Source organism: Dufourea novaeangliae, unplaced genomic scaffold (assembly GCF_001272555.1).
Source record: "Dufourea novaeangliae isolate 0120121106 unplaced genomic scaffold, ASM127255v1 scaffold64, whole genome shotgun sequence".
Classification (NCBI taxonomy): domain Eukaryota; kingdom Metazoa; phylum Arthropoda; class Insecta; order Hymenoptera; family Halictidae; genus Dufourea; species Dufourea novaeangliae.
This window is the reverse complement of record NW_015373954.1, coordinates 2,594,187-2,616,829: the sequence shown is the minus strand read 5'-3', so window position 1 is coordinate 2,616,829 and position 22,643 is coordinate 2,594,187. Positions and strand designations below refer to the sequence as shown.

General features: G+C 44.3%; 1 protein-coding gene across 2 annotated transcripts in view; it reads left to right on the top strand.

Annotated features, from left to right (window-relative positions):
* Nucleotides 1–22,643, top strand: part of LOC107186251 (nucleolar protein 4-like) — a 79,842-nt gene that overhangs the window by 46,184 nt on the left and 11,015 nt on the right. For both annotated transcript variants that reach the window (XM_015574078.1, XM_015574079.1), the window contains exons 2-3: nucleotides 9,165–9,219; nucleotides 13,783–14,022. In XM_015574078.1, coding sequence (XP_015429564.1) covers nucleotides 9,165–9,219; nucleotides 13,783–14,022 — 295 coding nt within the window. The remainder of the gene's footprint in view (nucleotides 1–9,164; nucleotides 9,220–13,782; nucleotides 14,023–22,643) is intronic.

Sequence of the window (22,643 nt, the reverse complement as noted above, 5' to 3'; positions counted from 1 at the left end):
CCCATGATTCGATTCGATAATCGATTGTTTGAAGTGGATCGAACACCCCTGAAGTGGACAACAAGGCTCTAGTCTGAGACAGTGTGTGATAACACTGGGTACATCGTAAATGGTACGGTGATTCTTTGTGGTGAAATGAGTCTAAGATTTCGGGTGAGATCTGTTCGTATGAGACTTGATTTTGGCTAGAAAATTCGAGATTGAATAGTTATGGTGCTCACTTTGAGCCGAGGAGTGTTTCCGTTAGCATTGTCTGACCAGTACCGACCATTTCCACTTAATTTAGGCAGACATGCATACGTATCGGAGGAATTAATTTTTTCTACCTTGTACACAACTTTTTTTTCATAAAATCAAGAATCAGTGGTTAGTTTAAGACTATTTAAAACATTTCTAAGTTTTATTCTTTTTTATAAACAATGTGTTGGCTCACGATGAATAACTAGTAGCCACAGTAACACCGTGTTTCGAACGTTTAGATGTCATTCAAAGATGTTTTTTTATCGTCAAAGTAGATTTGTTCCGTGCGTTATTGTTTACAATAGAACAAAATAATTCCCTAATAATTCAGACGTTCACAATGTTACGAGCACTGTGTGAGTGAATGACGACGTGTGATCCAAAGACGATCCTTAGAACATACAAGAAACCCCTCATTAAAACACAATCATTTAAATACAGTTTATAAATTTCCAAAAATTTTCATTTATCCAGTCAAAAGAACAATCATGTGAACCGTTCAATTTTGATTCTGGATCATTGGTGGCGGCTTCTCGAATCGATCCCTCCAATCGGTTAATTTCTCCTGACCAACGGGCTGTGTGATCCTCCAGTTTTATTTCACATCGTCTTGTCCTCCTCCGCGACGAGAGTCAACCTCCGATGTCGCCTCCTCTCTCCCGGTCTTTTTTTTTTTCGGCCCGTGTGTACACGTGTGAGGTTATCCAGCCGCTGGTGACCCCGTCTGGTTCTCGCCTCCCCCTACCTCGCGGCTCCGTTTCAGATCAGAGGAGCCCCAGCAATCATCGTGGATCCCCGCGTCCCTCCAACCCCCCTTGACGCAACCTGAACGCGCGGAGCATTCGTTCCTGATGACGTCAGGCACTCCATCGCCGTCGGTCCTCCCCGCCTCGCCTCGCTCGAGCGACGAATACGCTCCAAAACGAGCGCCACGACGGGACCGGTATCCTTGGCCAGGATACCCCAAGTGTCGACTCCCACTTCTTTTTGCCCCTGGATCCCATGATGGCTCACAGGTGTGTGTGGTGTCTTTCAGACACATCTTTTTCCACATTCTCGCCCCCGAACGATCGTGTCTTGTGTAATAGAAAACTTGGAAATTCGTCACCTTCAGTTGGTCGTTATTGCAGAGATTGGCGGAGTAAAAGATGAACGAATTTTAGGTATAGGAGTCATACATGTACAAGCAATGTTTCAAGTGGAATCCCACTTTTACTGCTCTGTGTTCGTTTTTTTTTTCATTGTGTGTTCCTATTATTCGAAATGTTATAAGTAAGATATGTTCTATGCTAGAACCTCTCACGGAAAGTGAGGAATTTGGAATTGGATGAAAAGTTGAAAAGTTGGAATTGGATCAACTTCGTGGAAGAGGAAGCACTGGAAGTCGTTAACATCGTGGACATTATTGTTTTGAATTCGAATCGATGGTTGGCTCGGTGGTCGTTTTGACGTAAATATGAAACAGGTGGTGATTTATGGACGATAGTAACTTCAATCACCTCGGTATGGACTGAATATGCATACGACTATGCCAAGCGACAAACGTTAAAAATCGGTTTCGCGCAGAAAACAACAGAAGAGGGGGGAAGAGATGCCCCCTCCCCCTACAAGACGCGTAGCATCGTTCTGCAGTAATTACCGACCGACCTTGAGACCCGTTCACCGTTGAAACCTCTGTGTATTTAGAGGCCGTCGGATTTGGTAGGCAAATGAGCCGAAATTGAGGGCCGCCTCGCGCGGTTTCGCCGAAGAGGCTGAGCAACAGGGAGAAAGAGTGGGAGGGAGGTAGGACGATCAGTGGGAGTAGGGCAGAGCCAAATGGATGTTTTGCTCGACTGAGAACGGACGACCCTGAAATTACCGGTAGGCCACAATCGATCCCATCCCATTATCCAGAAAACTAGCCGAAAAAGCTAACTAAATTAACCACCCTAACGATCCCAGGGCGTGATGGGGAACAGTAATTTCGGTGTGATCATTCTGGTGATCGATTTACGATAGCGATCGATACACAGCCGTCAAACATCCATCGTTTTTAATGGAAATACATATAGAAAAAATACGATTTAACTCTTCAGGGTTAGGTGGGTTAAAAACTGTCCCACCTTTTGTATGCTCGTTATGCATGGTGGGATATATTTTAACCCACCTCGAAAAGTTGAAGTTACTCATAGTGATACAGTTTAATATTTTATTTTCATATAATATTTTTTATATTAAAAAAAATTCTGTGCAACCAGGGTTCTTATTTTCTCTAAAATCGTGTGTCTCAAAGACTTAAGCGTGCCGGTCAATTTGACCGGCTAGTAGTATGAGCGTACCTATAATATCTTACCAGCGCTTACGGGTTAATAAAAAATTCCAAACACTTTCTCGCGTCCTCGTTGTCATCCACGCAAAAGCAGGGCCGCGGAACGCGGTGGTCGCGTGACTCTTCGGCTCGCAATTGATCGTGCTCGCTGTGCCCGTCGACCGCGCGCTTTCAAGACAAAAGCGCAATCGTTCGAACCGATCTCGCGCGGAGCAAACGGAGTGTCCGAGGAGACCGGTTGCTCGCCGCGCTGATTGGTCGGACACCGGCTACTGGACCCGGTTGACCCCTAACCCCGGCAACTCGGTTCGCTTTATCGTCTGGAATTGCCGTGTTGGTGGCGGAGTTGGTACAACACGACGCGATCGCAAACAAGCGCGCGCACGCATATGTGTATATGTATGTATGTATATACACGCGTCCGCCGTTCTTTATGAGCCGTGTACCCGCACGTGGGAGCGGAATTCTGTGCTGAGCGACAAACAATTGCCGCCAAGTGGCTTAATTGTAGCCAACTAAACAAACGTTCCAACCGTATCTCCCTGGCCGTGCAGCCCTCTCTCTCTTTTTCCCCCTTTTAGGGGGAGGGCTGTTTCTTTTTCTATAGCCCGAGTTCCAGGTCCTCGCGAGGACAAGATGTATAGTTAAAGACTCGGACGATTTTCCAATGTTTCCACCCTTTTGCTCCCTGTTCACTCGGTGCATTCGATTTTTCTCTTCGGGTACGACCAAAATGGCCGGACTGGGGACTGTTTGTCTAGTGGTGGGTCAGAGGACGGATCGAGTTTGTCTAGCTAAAGTGATAGCGACACAAAGTGTCCTTTGGCACGATACTGATGGAATTATAAACATGTCGTTTTATATGATGCAAATAGAAATATAATGTAGACCTATTCAATAAAAGTAAATTTGAAATTTTTTAAGCTGTGTCACTCATTGCCAAGCAGCGATATGTATAATTCCTCTGTCAGTTTGGGAACAATTATGTACCCTTTGTTTAACTGATTCGTATATGTTCGTGCTCCGATTGCACACCGACCCATCGCTATCGTCTATCACCGCGGCACGAAACGCTGTTAACGCATATACGTATATGACAAATGCGGGATCACGAAACTTGCCGTAATCCGCTGACATTTGTGAACGCGCTTGACGGAGTAGAGAGACGAGTTGTTCGCTATGTATACATACCAGGTATCCACCGACGGCTCTATTTCGAGCATCAGGGCGGACAACTGCCGGAACCAGCTGCCTTCTTTCTAGGGAATGCGATTTAAATAGGATTAGGTCAACGTCTCGCGTCCAGCGAATACGTTCTCCTACTTTATTCGGTGACGCATCAATTGAACAGGAGTCAACTGGCGGGTATGAACTTTATTTTCATGTTTGCTCTCCCTCCCTATCGTCGTTAATTTTTAGCTGTGAAGCCGCTGGGACACCTAGATCCACTTATAGTCTTCGATAACGAATTGACCATTTAACCGCTGGTGTTCACACCGTTCGATAAATTATTGCATTACCATTCCCTGAATTGGACTTGGTCTAGGCAAAAAAATCGAGTCAAGAAAATTCGTTTGACATCGTATAACACGGTTTCACCTGTAACATTGTTCAGAGAATTAGGGAAACCCCCCAAATAACGAGGTATTCATACGACACAGTTCTCCTCTAACACGGTTAAAGAATTGCGTAGAACAGTTCTGTTCATTCTTAGGAACCTGATTGTTTGGAACAAGAATTCGCATAACACGACAATTCCAATATCCAATCTAACAAATTATCGGTTCCCAAGATTCTTCGAAATATTCGGAGCCCCATATGCTTTTCACTTCTCAGTTAAATCCAGAAAGACCCGCGTGTTTTTTAGGTCTCTAGAAACAGCCCAACTTTATTCATGACTTCAAATGATTCTACTAGTTTACACTCTTCTATATAACATCTACTAACCTAGATAGTCTCAAGTTATGACTCACGTTTGCCTCAATTATTTATATTCAATATACATGTAAAAGAGAAAGAAAATAAATATAATTTAAACGGTTTGCTATATTACAATTACCTACGATGAAGACCAAGGACGTCACCAAGAAAATGATAAAACCTGCTTTTTCTCGGATCTGTCTGAATACGTCAGGACGATTAAGCTAAGGAGGGCAGCATAGGTGTCTCGTCTCCCTTGGACTCGTTGGCGCGATCGTCTGGTGAAATCATTAACTTCGCGACCGTTCCTCCTGGCGTGTGTTAAGAACGCTCGAACGAGCCCGCTCGACCGGCCCTTTCCCCTCCTTCTGGCCCCTGATTTTTCTCCCCGGGCGCCACCGACGGCCTCGAAGACGAGCACCGACCGCTCCCCCGGCTCGTTTCTCACTCGACATCGTGTGCGCCGCTCGTAGGTGTACCTACACGGCCGAGACCGGTCGCCGCCGCGTTCAGCGAGATTCCCATTTATCAGGGTACATCCGCCGGAAGTGGGGCGGCCCGTGCGTAGGTGAGACGGGGGAGAAAGAGGGAAGGTGGAGCACCGCCGCTGAGAAAGAGAGATAGAGAGAGAGAAAGCCAGAGGACATTGTTCATTAGTACCTACGACCTCAGGATACCTCGATGCCCCTGCGCTGACATGATTTACGAAGTCGTATTTCGGAACGACGATCGAGCCTTCCGACGATTTTCGAGACCTCCCTTATGCCCGGGGGAATACGTGGTAATAGTCGCCAATAGCAATTGGCGTAGTCAGAGGGGGACATTTGGGGAAAAAATGACCTTTGCCATACCCTACAGGGGAGAAAGTGGGTTTAGCTTCCTCCCCTCAGGGGAGAGAAATAGTATTATGAAATTTATCTTATTGTTAGGTAAATTTTTGAATGAGTATTAATGATTGAACGTATAGGCGAGGAATATGTAAAAATTTCACGGTGGCGACTCTGAAATTATCGAAATATGCCTGGATATTTTAAATTAAGGAAACAATGTAAAGGACTCGATGGCGTAGATGTCCCATTGTTTTATTAAATCTTCTGCCTCGTATTTTCCGGACGCGTATGAATTTCAATCACGACCGTCGAGGCCGAGGCACCTCGCCGGGAATTGAATCAATTAAAATACTGAAACGAATTACATACTATCATTGGGAAACGGCTGCTTGTCTCCATCAATTGAACAACGGGACCGGTTATGCTTATCGCTGATACCGTGGACGAGTCGCGAGAAAGAGAGAGAGAGAGAGCTGGACATATATGTATGTAAATCGCACACCTGATTTTTCGACGTTCGATCGAGATTCGAAGTTTTCTCTTTGCAACGCATATTTATAACTCGCAAACCGGGCGAACTCTAATTGAAATAAAAGAAGCCAGGTTGAAAATTACGTCGAAATATTCAACGAAATTTTATCCCGTCCGAACTGTGATCCGGAAACAGACGTCGCGAGTTGAAACGTACCGATGAATTATATTAAACTCTTAACGAAAAATTCTGAAAATAACTCCGCGTCAGTTGACGCGGTGTAGCTGTAACTCGAGGTTGGGGATGCAAATTTCCGGTGAATAAATGCCACCGATTATTCAAGCAAACTTCGTGACGTCGAACCAGCCCGGAAAAAGAGAGGTATCTGATCGGAAGCGGTCGAAGATCTCGAAATATCGGTCATGATCAGGACGTGATTCGAAGAAATTTTGCGGGGCATTATTGTGGCTCGAAAGGATGGACGCATGTTTTGTTGAATAATGGAACAACCAAATCTTCTGTTTATACCATCTATTGTTTTCGTGTTTCTTTTAGATCTTATTTTACTAATCTGCAATGTACCTATACTATGTGCAGGATTTAACGAAACCTAACTATCGAGTGTGTACTTTAAAGTCTTCCACTGTACCTATATGCGTTACGATGCACTCGTCACCACAGACTATTCCTGCTTCCCTTGGTAAATGTATCTTCGCGACAACGTTAGCTAATCTAATAAAACCAAGAGCTTGGTTTGTGAACATAGAGAACCTATGTTTTCCATGGCAGATCTAGCAAGATCAGGTCTTTTCTATTATCTTCAATAGGATGAAGCACCCGATTTAGAAACCAATCTACCGCTAACCTATCCAAACCAGATCTAATAGGACCAACAACCTCTTCTAGCAAGTTCAATGCCAACTTTCTCATACGATGATTTTTTTACAACAAAAGTACCCAGAACTAGTAAGCTGTCCTTAAGCCTACAGGGTCTAACATCAATGCACCAAAACTAAGGGACCACATTTCATTAGCTCTAGTGGGTGCAAACATCTTGATCATTAACCCCTTCGCATCGATGGACAAAATATCTCGCCACGTGATTTCGTTCATGATATGCTTTCACGAGATCGTCCAAAGCATATCATGAACGAAATCACATGGCGAAATATCTCGTCCACCGGTACGAAGGGGTTAACTCTTTAGTGTTAGGTGGGTTAAAAACTGGCCACCTTCTGCTTACCTTCTTATGCATGGTGGTATATATTTTGACCCACCTCGAAAAGTTGAAATTACTCATAGTCATACAGTTTAATATTTTGTTTTTATATAATTTTTTTTATATTAAAAAAAATTCTGTGCAACTAGGATTTTTATTTTCTTTAAAATCGTTTGCCTGAAAGAGTTAAACGTGTGTAGCAGCCCCCGGGATCAATTATCCTCATGCAAGTCCGTATCCTCTGTCGGATCCTTTTCAGTCCTCCAATTTCGTTCAAAGGCTCTCCAATCACCGAACGGCTCGTCAGGTCGCGCACTCGCTCGCTGATACGGTCGCGGAATTCCTTGGTTACATCACCGGCGCTTTTTGCGCGGGTATGCACGCGTACATGTCGGCCGGCCGCTGGTCGTCCTACAACACCGCGCCGGACAAAGTTGCGGCCGGTGTCGTATCAATTGGCCGTGCTCCGTGGTGTATACCGGTCGACCTTCTGCAGTTGCAACACGAGACCTGACACAGATAGGAGAGCCGCGGCGGCTCGGTCGGGGCCCAGGCATCGCCTGCACGTGCGCGCGCACGCCTTGCGAAATCGACGCTCGCCTGGTTTCATGGGGAAGGGGGTGGGGGCCTGGTGACCAGTCAACTGGGGACCAATGTCGCGAATTTAGTATACGTCGAGCCACGATGATCTCACCCCGTCATATGGGAATCCTCGTTCTGGCAACACATCGATCTTTGCGGATTGCTTGGTCACGACTTCTTTTTGCAGTAGAGTATAGAGGCCTAAAGGTTTGATAAATGTTGTTCATTCAACGATTTTTATTGATTTTTGATGAAGATTATGGGGTGTCCAGTATAAGTGAAATTGGAGTTGGCTCATTTCTTGTTTCATGGGAGGAATGGTAGTTGGGGTTAATCAGGCATGATTCGAAGCGCAGTACCCGTTATTCGGAGTGGGTGTACCCAATAAGTAATCGAAATGATCCCTGAAAATGAATATTAGAAAAGAAAAAGATGTCAAAACAGTTAACATCACCGTAATCCAGAATTAAAATTCAGTAGCTAATATGCTTATTTATCTCAATCGTAAACATCTTAAAACTTACCTGTTTCTCTAAGTGGAAGTAGACGATCAAACAAATTTTTATCAAAATTAACAGCGTTCCCAACGTATCCATGAAGGTACGAAATTCCAGGGAATTTCTTTCCCATTTCTGACTGTGATCGATGATACGAAAGGGGTACGAGGAGCATACGATAACGCATGGGACGAATCCTTCATGGGTTAATAATACGTTGACGCGAATGTTTGCGGAAAATTAAAGAAATTCCTTTTTCGACCATTTGAGCCGTTGAATTTTTGCTTCTGAACCACTGGGTGGCGCTGCTGGTGAGTTCAACGCCTGGGCAGCTTCGACGAGGTCGGCTGTCGGTCGGTTCCCCTTGCGTAGACACCGTGTTGCTCGCGCCCCGGGTTACGCTATTGATCCGGGATTCTCGACGTGCCTCGATCCCCGTCTCCCACGGCACGTCGTCGAGCCGAGGCGTAAGTAATTTGCGTTCAGACGAACCGCAAGAGCCGCTGCCAGCTCGCGATCCGGGACAATAAAGTCCACGGCCGTTCCGTGGGTGTACGGCAATGTCTGACGGTGTGTGTGTGTGTGTGTGTGTGTATGTATGTATGTTTTTTTCTGTGGCGCAATCGCGAAGACAATCGCGATTCCATGAAAACGTGTCAGACAGACCGCGTGCACGGCTGACCGCGGGGATTGATAAGTCTCCTTCCCCTCCACTGACTCGGCTGCGTTTTAATTTTTATCAGCGATCGAGAACCAACGGAAATCGGGCCAATATTTTTCAGACTCTGGATCCCATTTCGGATTTCCATGAAGTATAATTTATCGTAAACGAAATTCAAGTGGAATCATATCTATCTCGTTAATAATTCGTATCAGCGTTTCGAGTGATACGAAAACTTTCTTACGATGTATCGAACTTTTTTACCGTATTGAGTTTCAATCCACTGCCGCGACCGTAAGCGAACCGGCACGCCGCACGGTTTTCCCCGCTATTTTTGACACTGCTATTTGAAATATATCTATTTCGTTTCATGTTAAGAAAAGATTATTATACGTTCAATTGATATATACTATTATATTTTATCTGTTGCAGGAAAATATCTCGACTCCCGAGCCGGCAGACATGTCTGAGGACGATCATTACACGAGTAAGCAAAACACCAATTTTCGTAGTTCTTTTGGCTAGTTTTTTATCTTTCATTACATCCATATACGTATCCGCGTTCGTTAAGTCGTATTTACATTTTCGATGTGCATCGCGGACGATTCATCCAGAATCCATTCGATTCATTATTGCCATGGTTGGGACTGTAGACACACATTGGATAGAATACAGATGAAAGCCAATCTTTACACCTTCCAATGTGAACGAATCATCCAGCGCTGCACATCCAAAGTGCATACAGTAACTCCTCGATGAGTGTTCGAAGGCACTGATACTGAAGAGATCCCCAGGTGTAACGCTGACATTTTAACGAGGTTTAGCAAATTAATAAATCTTCATAAATAATCTTCAGCCACATATGTCCATTAGTTAACACGTTGACTGTCACAGTGAAAAAGGTCGTTCGTAGCCAGACACACTTTATTTCATTTTTTTTAAGTCATAAATAGTCGAAAATCTATGCGTTTAGTCAATAGAGGTAGATTGTCTTGTTTTAAATTGTACTGTGGTATTAATTTTACAGAAAAGTATTGTAACAATATTTAAATAATCCAGCCTGTTTGCAATGTTTCAACTACAAGTTATCTCGTAGTTGGCAGTCACCGTGTTAATGAAATATTTATTGCTCAGTGTCGAGGAGCTTTTGAGCACTCATCGAGGATTTACTGTATAGTCTGAATTCGTCTCTAGCTACCCTCTCGAAACGGCTCTGTACTCTCGGTCCATCATTCCCGTCCCTATTCCAGTCCACTGTTCGTTGTCCTTTGGATGGGGTCAGGTCGCGCGGCCGTTTCGGGAATCTGACCCAAATCGAACGGCGGCGTCGCGTTTCTGCATTATTGAGCCGGCTGAATGATTCAGACGTCACACCGCCGCTCCCGTCATCCGCCAACTTTATCCGGTTGCTAATAAATCTCTCGTCCTCTACTCTCTCCCTCTCTTTCTCTCTCTCTCTGTCTTTCTCTTTATCTCTGTCTCTCTCCGCTTTCGTTCCGTCGCGCGCGGCCCGAGTGCTCTTCTACGTGTCACTAGCTAATTCTGCCGCTCGAACGAATCAACGCTGCAACCGGAGGGAAATCTGGAGAGCGACGAGATACTCAGGCCGATCACACGATGGGCTGAGTTTTTACGTCGGGACACCGTGACGGGGGCGACGGAGGGTGTATAATATCGATCACCAGCCCGTGACGGACTTAACCAGGTGTCGGTACCCGCGTTGATTCGTCTCATTCAGGTGTGACAGACGGCACCAACCGAGAGAGAATTCTGCTCGTGATCCAGGATTTTTTGACCCCTTTCGCAAACGTGGACGTGTCTAACGAACCGTATCAATTTGGACTTTCAAACTTATCGACGTATAACTCCTTTTAACGTTTCCTTTTCGAAAGGAAATCGTTTGTGAATTTCTTTTTTGGTCCGGTTTCGATGAGATACACTATCGGCTCAATGTATGGGTTCAGGTCTGATGATTGAAAAAAGAGGAAAATGTTATTCTATGATGATGTGATCAAAGTAATGTGCTGAAACCGTTAGGAAATGATTTTTACTGTTCCATTAATCGTGAGCTCTGGTTCCATAGTTTTGGCCGGTAATGTAATGTGGGAATATTGTTGGAAGTAGATAGAGGAAGATGGTCTTGACCTGTTCGATGGGAATGTGTTACCCTGATCCCCGGCGTTGTTTAAATATTTGAATGATTTCTGTGGTGGAGTTATTGCGTTATGAAATGCGTGGGTCCATGTGTTCGTTTTTATTCAAGGATACACTTTCGTTTACGTGTATCACGCGCGGTATTTAAATAGTATCAATGGGAATCGAGGAAGGTGTATAATGAAAAATTTTATTAGATGGTGGATCTGAATATTATTTTAATGTTGGTTGAAGGATACACTCTATCGGTATTAATTACACTGTTCACAATTTGTTATCGAATTCTTTTGTTGTTCGACTTATAGTGAAGTGATACATTGCTTTGTCTGTTAGTTGAGTTGTAAATAATTACAAGAGTGAAATTGTAGAGTTTGTAAAATTTTAGATTGGAAGATATTGAAACATAATTCAATCATAAAACTGATATCTGTGAAGACGAATATACTAGGAGAAAGTACCTGGAAAGTTATTAATTCTTGTTACGATATACAGGGAAAAGGGAAATTTAACGAAAAATATAATATCGGTGGGTCGATGGGCAACGTATTCGTGAATAACATTCATAGAATCGACCTGGCCGCCATCCGTGTTACGAATGACCAATGTATTTATTAACATGCACCGACACTTCAACCTCGTAATCTCGTTACCGCGGCCTCTTACATAAAAGAGCGAGATGCACTCGCGCCTTTTGCACGATGACGTTGCCACCGCGCCGTTCCGAGAATCGACTGATTAATCAGCCGAGGATCATCGCGCCGCCATCGTGCCCTCCTTCCTATCGATTTCGTATGTAGCTTTGAACTTTCGTGAAATCTTGATTTCGTTAACATTGACAAAAAAAATTTGCGTGTACATCATTATCATATACGCATAAACCATTCGCAGTGTAATTACAAGAGAAATTTATTTGAAAATATTTATATGATACTCTTGCCCAAAAATTGTTTCTCTTCACTTCAATTCTTCATTAAAAATACGGGGTTGTTTAAGTCATCGTTTCGCTGGTCTCGAAGTTGTTTAAAAGATACAGACTCCGCAATTGTTAAAGATACGAATTTCATTTTTCTTTCATTTGAATCGTAAGGGATCGTTCTTTTCAACTGTGTTTTCGTTTTATACGTAAAGTTATTTTAGCAATACAAAGATATTAAAAGTCTGTAATTATTAATCAGTATAAATAAAAAATAAGACAGCAATCACCTGATATTTTTCACGGGATTAGAAGCAATTTCATTGTCACGTCGTAATGAATTTCTTCGTTAAACCAGCCCGTGTCGCTATTGCTCTGCAGGCGAAAAAAAAACACACGCACACAAGGGAGGTGATCTTTGCTCGTGTACGAGACATAACGAGATCGATGATCGAGTGCGTGCACAATAGGGATGGGGGGTCGTGTACCCATCGGGCGTGAGGTTTTAATTGACACTCGAGTGACTCGCTGTCGCACTCGGGGCGCCACCTACGTTTACCACGCCCCACCTGTGCCGTTTCCTTTACGCAACACTTTTCGTCTTCCAATTTTCTTCGCTGCAAAAGTGCATCTGGATGGGTCGGTTCGCTAGCGGAAGTGCCAAGGTGTGTTGTAACTGGCTCTAGAACCGGAAAGGTGACGATTCGGTTTAAGACGAACCATTAAATCAAACTTCGTCGGTCGTGTGCTGGCTTCGTTTTCAAGGAAACTGTTCAGAATGGTACGTCCTCGACGATTCTGCCAAAATAGATCGTACTGAATTTTACAAGGTTATCGATCGATGTAGACGTCTCCTAGACGTTATTGATCCTGGAATAATTATTATCGATATTATTTGCATGCAGAGGAACTATTACAGACACCTCTCGATTATCGTCTGGCTTATTCTACACGATTATTGTCCAGGCGTTATACCCACCACTACTTTTGGGCGGAGGGGTGCGTGAGACCTGTCAAGCGCATACTTTGTTGCCCCTCCGCTTCTGTTGCCGAGCTCGGACTTCGGGCAAAAATCGAATTCACGAGGGTCTGAAGCATTCCTCCCTATAAGATTATGGACCCGAGTCCAGGACGATAATCGTGACGGACCTGTAACATAATTCTTCACACGCGATCGAGCTCGGAAATTCTCGACGAACTCTTCGAATTTCGTTAGCCCCCCCAGGACCTGTTGCGCTTGTCGAACTGTGGTCTGTTTGAAGACAGGAGACGTCGATCAATCGGGTGAACCACATGCATGAGATAAGATACGTTACGTGTTTCTGTCAAAGTTCCTTTTCATAACTTGTAATATACATATTTCGGAAATCGAAATTCTTGTATCCTTAACCGATTCTGCGTCAGCAGAACTTCGTTGCGTACTGTTTACGGTGTAACATAAAATAGATTGGCGAGATTTCATACGAAAACATTACACACGCACATATCCACATTCAAAAATTCCACAACTCTGATCACACAAAACTACACATACGCACACCTATAACACAAAGTTTAACCCCTGTTCCAGGTGTTTCCCCGTATCAAACCAAAATCTCCCCGTTGATATACGAAATCCGCCTCGAATCATCTTCCGCCCAAAACTTCTCGATCCATTCCCAGTAACTAACCGAAACCAGCAGTGAGAGAGAAAAAATGAAAGTAATAGACAGTATAATAATCCGAATCCCATCGATATATCTCAATCGAATGATCAATTATCACGTGACCAGGCGGTAGAGTATCATTTCAATCGAGAAATACCCCACAATCCAATGATCGTACCAGCATCACCGTATCCGTTTCGCCTGATCGGATCGTCAATCCGTCCCCGATCCTTCAATCTCGTCGAATCCGTTCGTCGTACGCCCGTTTTTTTTTCTTTTCTTTTTTTTAAATATCATTCATCCCCTGAGACCAATTGGCTACTTTTCATTTCGGCAGGCGCGCTCATGAAAGACGCGGATAAGCTGAAGCTGATGCTGCTCGCGTGGAATTATAATCTTCAACATCAGGCTCAGGCTCAGGCTCAGGCCCAGGACCAGGTACAGGCGCAGGCCGCGAACGCGGCCCTCTCGCCAAATAACTCCTCGACAACCACCGCCACCACCGTTGGCACACCTGTCACCAGCCAAACGGCCATATCCACGGCAAACAACACCATTAACAACTCCACACTTACAGGTAACCAGCCTTAATTCATCGAACGCTCTAGCCACGGGACGCGAACGGAATTTACCTCTCGACGAGCATTCGTTTTGTTCGGAACCATTTTAAGACAAACGATCTTGGCCGCAGGGGTGGTTCGATACGGCCTTCTGGGGGTAGGGACGATCAGTTTGAAACCATTGGTTACGATTTTTCTTTTAACCTTGTTAGTCATGGGACGGACGGAACACGTGTATTGTTTGGACGAGCATTCGATTGACCAGCACCTTGGCAATTGTGTGATCTTTCGTTCTTAGGGAAATGCGAAATTTTAATCGCGTAGTGTACTGTGCAGAGATCGTAAGTTGTCGACAAATCGAATTGGCTGGACCACCCCCAGTCACATGAATTGTTATTATTGGATAAAATGGTGGAGTTAACTGGTGTACATGCGAGTGTATTACTGTTACAAAATTCTCGAGGTTAGTTTTCTTGAAAATTGAAATCTTGTGTAAAGAAATTTTACAGTAGTATTTTGATTTTTAGTACGATTCACTGAACATCTTGCATATTTAATACAGGCAAGAGTGTTCGGAATATTATATGAATTATATTTGCAAAGTCATTTCGAATGTGCCTGTCTCCGGTGTCTCTGGGGGAGGGAAATCACGTTGGTTATTTATTAATCCCGTTGCCATGCTAACGTAAGGAGTGTTTCGCGTGTTTTATACTTACCGTTTACTGGCATGAATAGAGGAGTTAATAGCCCCTCTTCTCCTTCGGTCATGGTGGTTTGTCGTTGGTAACTGTTTTCTTTCGTTTTTCTTTTCTGTTGGTATTAGATGCTACGGTATTTTGCGGTTAACATAGTCTTCCCGACGACGTTTGGTCGTTACTTTAGTTCCGCTTGTTGAGTTTGCCCAAGGGGTTAATTGTATTTCGTGGGCATTTGTAGGTAGTGGTTATTAAATAGTAGTAGATACCAGTGAACAATAATTATAATAGCTTTTCTCAGCCAGGTAGTATCGGAAGACAAGGATTTAGGTACTCCTTGAAAGCGATTTTCTTGAAAACGAAACCCCCTTGGTAGTATCTACTGCTTTAATACATATAAAATAAAGTATTCATACATATTCGTTCTCAAATTTCAAGAAAATGGAGTTTAAAAAATCACCAAATTTATATTGACAATCTTTCATCAAATTCGTAATTTCTAATATGTAGCTATATGGCTACTGTGGGAACGAAATGGTTAAAAGGAACGGAATATCCGATGGATGAGGATTGTCGTCGTCTGCGGATGATCCTCACCAACAAAATCCTATCGAGCCATCCAAATGGAAAAGGCGCTCCTGCTCGGCGTGGCGCAGAGGCGCTCCCGGAGACTTCAATGCTCAACTTTCGCGTCCTTCTCCGGAGCGAGACGGGTGAATTGCAGGTATCGCGGGGCCAAGGTGTACCGGGTATTTAGCTCGCCGTGAGTTTTGTCGTCGCGCTCAACGTGACTAATGGACACTGTCGGGCCCGCGTGACGTGTTGCTCCGCGTAGGAAATTCAACGTACATATACACACGCCTTCTTTGGCCCTCGAGACCCGAACGAGAAACGCAGCCAATACGGTAACACGATTCGCCGTCGCGTTAATTGGCCACGGTGTTAATCGCGATCGTTTAACGGCCCTGCGTTTTACAGTTTTTTTTTTTCGGTACTCCGAATTCAACTTTTTGCAAATCATATGTTCAACATTTTGCAGATGAAATTCGAACCCTTTGGAAATGTAATTCAACTTTTTACGAATGAAATTCTCAATCTTTTACATTTTCTATAATGAAAAGTAATGAAAAGACATTTAAAGAGAATGCACTTAGAATGCAAAATTTCAAACAACAAGGTTATCAAAATTATTTGCAGAGCAGTCTAGTTGCCTTTCTGATCGTTTGTGTAGGCGATTTATTTCCGTTCGTGTAAGAAACATTTAAATCGGATACCGGACACTTGGAAATGTGTCACTGTTCTTTTCTCCGTTTTTCATTAAACGTTTGAAACCTCGATAGAAGTTTATCCTTACTTACCTGGGCTTATGCAAATATTTAATATGCAGTGATTATATACATTGAGTCATAAATTATATATTATATTATACTTGTATACACACCACTCGCGTCTACCTATGTTTCTAAACATTTAGTTTGCAGTCTTTTAAGGAAGAGTGGACACACAGACACGCTGTAATATTATTGTTAGAGAATTGTTAAGGGACAGCTGTAGTTTTATTATTAGCAACTTTTCGATTAGTGTTGACCATTTGAGGTCGTAGAGCTTGTATTGCCAGACGATGTGATTTACTGTTTAGATTTTCTAGTTATCGACATTACGATCCTGTTTCTTAATCAGTCCAAATTGAACAAACCTTTCGTTTTCAATTCCACATCGTTCGCTCGAATGATTCATCTATAGAAAAATTTCGTTCGTACAACGTCTCAATTCACCGAATTACTCTGATCAAGAAACTTGAGCCACTCCTGTCTCCTTTTCTTTTCCCAGTCTGAAGATCCAAAAGTGGTTCAGTTAACCGAGGTTGCGGAAGGATAATTCACCGTTGCCCTCTGTCCTCCCCACCCCACCTTTCCACCGATCTTCCTTAGCGGCAGCTATATACGAAAACTGGTTTCGAAGCGGGCCTCCACATCTCAGATGTGGTCATTGCGTAATGAACCAGCCGGCGAAGACGCGATGGTACGCGGTACAACCAGACCAGAAGATCCTCTTGGTCCCCTCGTCCACCTTTCCCCTCTATCTCTCTATCTCACCTGCCCACCATTCCCTCCCCTAGAGGCGACGACGATGACCAACAAGGATTTCGCGTCCGACATGGGACTTCGTGGCGAGCGTTTCGCAAATCGAGTCCACAATAAACGAGTAAACGGTTCACAGTAGAAATTTTGTCGATAAAATGACGACGGATTTTTTGCTCTGCCTATTGAAATCCTTTTTTTAAGGGAGTCCTGGTCCTACGAGCTCGGGATCCTTTTTATCAGAGAGTCTTGAAACTTTTGGGTCACTTATATGAACTAGAAGAAAAAATATGAGATTACTAGTTGAAATAAAATGTTCGAAAAAATCTCCCCACGCATGAACATCCGGGAAAATGGCGACGAATGGCGTATTTCTCACTCTGGTGTCTCTTTATGTCCAATTCGGACCCACCCCGTTAATTGAAACGTTCCACGGATGGTTGGTGGTTGAGGGTTTGCTTTCTTGGAGTATTATACTTGGACGTTGTTCCGCGAAGGGGGAGGTTTCGGCGTTAATGGAAAATGGGAAAATGTCATGTCGTTGACGATGGGGAGGAGCTTTACTTTCCCTTTTTGGTCTTGACGCTTTCGGCCACCTGAGAGATGATTGTTTAGGACGAAGTGACTGTGGATTTTTCTCGTTCATTGCTTTAGGAGATGATCGATAGCCAGCCTTATAGCACCGGGTAGCCTGTGAATCGTGGTAACGTGATGATTAGACTGCGGAAGTTTATGCAAATTTACAATTTTGAATACTAGTATTCTAAAAATGAAAGTGGGACAAAATTTTAAATTCTACACTAGATGCTTCATTACGTTAATAACAAACACATTACATTTAATCGTGACTCGTAATCCCATTCATTCTTTCATAGAATTATATAAAGACGTCAATGATCAGTTTTTCTGTTCGATGTTATTAACAGATAAATATTCTTCCAGGATCACGTATTCCTTTCCTACCGTCACGTAGGAAACAATTTCACCGAGGCAACGGAATATAAATCCACGTCCCGTCATCGTACAGTTATCTAGATTTTTAATCAGTTAATAGGCCCCCTTACATGCCCGTGATGCGGCTTAACGGTAAAGAATCTTTCGCCAGCGATGTTTACCAAAGAGAACACGTACATAGTATACACCGTATGGCAGATGCTTCATTCGAGCGATCCGCGAAGCCGATAGTACGTAACAAAAATGATTTGCTTGCGTTATTTTTATTCGCTCATAGAAAACTGCTCAGATTGCTAACACAATCGAATGGAACACAGTTTATTCATACATATAACGGGGTAGCTAAATCTAAGCTAACTAGGGTAGGAGAAATCTCACTAGATTTCATTATATTCAATATTCTAGTAAATTTTCAACTGGTAATTAAGTATTTCGAAGTTTCTAATTTGACCAGGTGCTACGATTACGATATCTGATATTTGTAACAAAAGATCAAATTGTTTCTCCAGTGGAGAACCTATCCACGAACTGATTCCAGGTTTTCCATGTCTTTTTATTTTCGCGTGGATGAAACCAACACCACGGTTTTCCAGCTCGAGCTGTCGCGCGTTTAATATCGAAATTCCAAATCTCACCTGGTTCCGTGAACGGCTCCCGATAACGAATCTACAGCTTTAATGGCCGGTGACATTTGCGAAAGCGACGCGAGAGAGGCGAACGTCTGTTGCGAAGTGAATCCGTATCTCCGAGAAGGATTCTTCTCGTATGGTTGTCAGCTTGCTCGCCAACGGGGATACTTTCGTTTTCTCCCGTGTATATATGCAAGCGATTTTCGGATAACAGGGTAGAATCTTGATAACCATCCTATGACAGTGAATCATCTCACGGTTGCATATCGTGGTTTCTGTTATGTAACGACAACCGAAGAAATTCCTTAATATCGAAACGTGTGACACGCAGATCCACGAGGCGATTAACAACGTCGTGACGTGTCGCAAAACGGGGAAACGTCGAAATTTCGAAACGGTTCAGAAATGTTTTCGTTCAACGAACATCCAAATTTTACCGCGTCGGTTAGGGTCACTGAACGGTTTGTCTTTTCTCCTTGGAATATTTCCACGTATATTCGTAACATATATAATACTTCATACCTTCAAATAATAACAATATATGATACTTCATACCTTCAAAATTATCCAGAGTCTACACCAAAGACTCCACATACATATATCATTAAGAACCTATATGTATACTATCATCTTACAAAACCCCTGTTAAAATCGAAGTCGAACAGTTCAGGTCCTTCCCTAGCTAGTATCTACACCTGGGAGACCTTTCACCCCCAAACATACCCTTCTATCGCAACGTCCAGAGAAACCCCTAAACAAATCCCACGAAACGCCGTGACAACGACCAGGGAAAGGGGGGATCTCGTCGTTCCAAGGACTTCCGAATTCCTATCTGGATCCCCAAGAACCACCACCAAGACCAGCCGTGTAACGTTCCACCGACGTGGATAATAAAACATTCCCGTTCCAGACAGCATCTCTCGACGGTGGTTACAGCGGCCTGGGTGGTGGAGGGGAATGCGGGAAGGAAGGGAGGGAACATTTGCGGTGATCCGTGGGCGTGAGCCGCGCGCCAGCACTCCGTAGTCCGTGAATTTTCGTTGCACGGCCGTGCATATAGAGGTGCGCGTAGGCTAGTAAAAAGAGGAAGTCGTCGCCGGGGCCGGGTATTAGTTTCCTTTTGCGGGAAGCGGTTGAAAGAATGAGGAGGACGAACTGCCGGGTGGGGTAGCCAAGCTGCCCGCTGGGGACTGATTTCAGGTTCAGGCCGTGTCCGCACTGAGTTCAGGAACGATGCCTGGTGGGATTGGGTTTGGTAACCGGCTTTCTAGCCGACCTAGCCGGGTTTGCGCGTATCTCTCTTCCCTTCTGTCCCCTCCACCACCCCTCTTACCACGGTCCCCCCTGTGCCGCTTTTGCAATGCTGGCATCCGCTCGCTGGAGGCCAGGAACCCTCGCCGCGCGTAGGTACCGTACCCCATGCGCTCCTGCTAGCCGCGCGTGTGTATATACTTGGTGGGCACGAATAGCAAGTGACGACGATTTTCAAGCACCAAGGCTCTTCGTTACTCGTGATTCTGTAGACTAAGGCTTTATTGCCCTGTCTTTGAACGTGAGAATGATTGACCAGGGTTTATTCACTGTAGCTAAGGCCTGGTAGCTAAATGGTATAAAAGGCGCGATGTCGATGGTTCAACCGATCTTCGTTAGAATCTTCGATGTTCATTTGACCTTCGACAGAATGTCCGTTACCTATGGTTCTGTAAACTAGTCTTCGTTACCCAGTCTTTGAACGTGAGAATGATTGACCAGGCTTTATTCACCGTAGTTGAGTCCTGGTAGCTAAATGGTCTAAAAGACACGATGTTTATGGTTCAACCTATGTTCGTTAGAATCTTCGATGTTCATTTGACCTTCGACAGAGTTTCCGTTACTTATGGTTCTGTAGACTAATCTTCGTTACCCAGTCTTTGGACGTCAGGACGATTGACCAGGCTTTATTCACCGTAGCTGAGTCCTGGTAGCTAAATGGTCTAAAAAACGTGATCTTGATTACCCTAGTAATCTACGTTACAATCACCCATGTTCATCCGACCTTGGACAGAATTGTCGTCGTGTACACACGAGGACCAATTATCGAAACACTCGAAGATTTCCCGTGATCGGTTCCTATACTTGAGGATACTCGTTTAATATAGCTGTTCGAGCCGAAAGATCCTTTCCCTGACCATGGACAAGAGTAGTGGGAGCCGCCCGGTCGCGTTCTCCCCGTACCCCACGAATTGTTTGAACCGAGTGTACAAGCGCAAGAACCAAGGTGCAGCAACCTCGTGAGCTAGGGTGGCGGGAGGGGGGAGGAGGAGAAGGAGAGCCGGTGCTGGGCCGCCTCATGGACGGAGGGTCCAGTTTCCTGGGTCGTCTACACGCGGCGTTCAGTTACTGGTTCTACCGGAATCTTCCTGGAAGCGGTGTGTGTCCCGATCGTTGAACGCAGAATTAGAATCGGCGACGCGGGGTGGCCGATCGTGCCGGCACCAGCGGCGCCTGGCTTTCTACTATACGGCCTCGCAAGGATTCTCGCCTGTTGGCTTCCCTCGGTTGGCGATTTAAAACCGTTCGCCAGCGATTTCTTCGGCGGCGATGAGACAATTCGATGGGCTCTCGTGAAATTTTCGTGACATTGTACTTCGTGGTTCCTTCGATTTGACTTTTAATTGGGAAAGGCATCGAAAAGCAGGAGATTTTTGCCCTCAGTTTCAGTTCTAAATATTTAGGAAATTTGTGGATATGAATATTATACACTCGTCGGATAGTATGACTCGATCCTCTTAATGTATTCGTACGTAGTTATGCTAGTCCCCTAAGCCACCTTGTATAAATACATGATTCTTTTACCTTCTTTCTCGCAGATCTATCACACATTCCTCGACATTCTCAACCAAACAATTACCTCTGCACAAACCTAGAAAACAACGTATACACCAGTCTCTAATAAAGAACGATCTTTCGTCAGATTTTATCGAATGATTATCGAATTTGTACAATATTACAACAACGTTTAGCTATAAGGTGTCCTCGATCGAAACGAATTCCAAAAGAATAAACAAATGTTCCTCAACTCGACATTCCTTCCCATTTGAAGTACCCAATCTCACTATGTACTTTTGGGGGGGGGGGGGGCGATAAATCCACATATCCATTAGCATGTTTCTTCTAAATTACACACAGTAATCCTCCCTTTTTTCAACCGAGAAACCCGACGGTGATTCGTGGGTACGTCTTTTCTAATCTCGCCTCGAAGGAGGCAAAAGCCTGTGAGTAGCCTCTTTACGGTGTTCCCCTGCGGCACTCCCTACCCACGATCCGCAGCACTCGGGTTCACGGGTAGCCTCTTGCCCGGTCGGACTTGTTACCTGTCCTCGCCGATATCCCCGTGAAAGCACCTTTGCCGTACATTCTCTCTTTCTCTCTGTCCCTCTCTCTTGGGATCGTGACGATGGAGCAGCGCGTGCCTTTTTCTTGCACCTCTCGTGGAAGGGATCTACTTAGACTTATTACAGGTTTTGGAAACAGGTCGGCCTTTTCGCGCGGCCGGAAAGGATACGTTCCCTAAGAGACATCGCACATACCCGCGCTAATAATGTGGGGTCTCTGCGTTCAGGACCACACTTATCGATCCTAGTTTCGAGGACGTTAACACATTAGTACTCCACAATCGCGCTAGTGGTCGGGAGCTGCACCGAAAAATTAATTATTATTATTCTTTGTTAAAAGAATTGTAAAAAGTTTCTTCGACAGTTCGGTAATATCCTCGAAATATTTCGAGCAACACAAACAATCGTGTATGTCATAAATGCATGAAATCTACAATTTATTCATTATCACAATATAATAAATACTTGTGCCCGCATAGAGAAATGATCGACGCGATTATAATATATTATAAATTTCTAAGGTACTTAAAAATCCTTCGATATAATTCAATCACGGGTGACCAATCGAAACATCATTATTAACTTTTTGTCAGGGTATCAGTGATCGAACATCGTCCAATCGATTTATTTATGCGTTACCATTCCGAGGCGCGAGTTCGAGGGGTCGCACAGTCGCGAGCAAGTTTCACGAACAGCCGACGGTGGGAGGGGTAGGTTGTTTGAATTGTCTTCGCGGGCAGGCGCAACAAGTTGACAGACGCCCGCGCGTCGTGGACGCGGAAAAACTTTACGATGTAATGTACGAGTTACGGAACTCGGTCGGGCCGCGTTGATGCAAATACGAAATGGGTCGTTCGGTTTCATGGTTTCGAGGGTACGTGATCCACGGTGACGGGAATTATTCT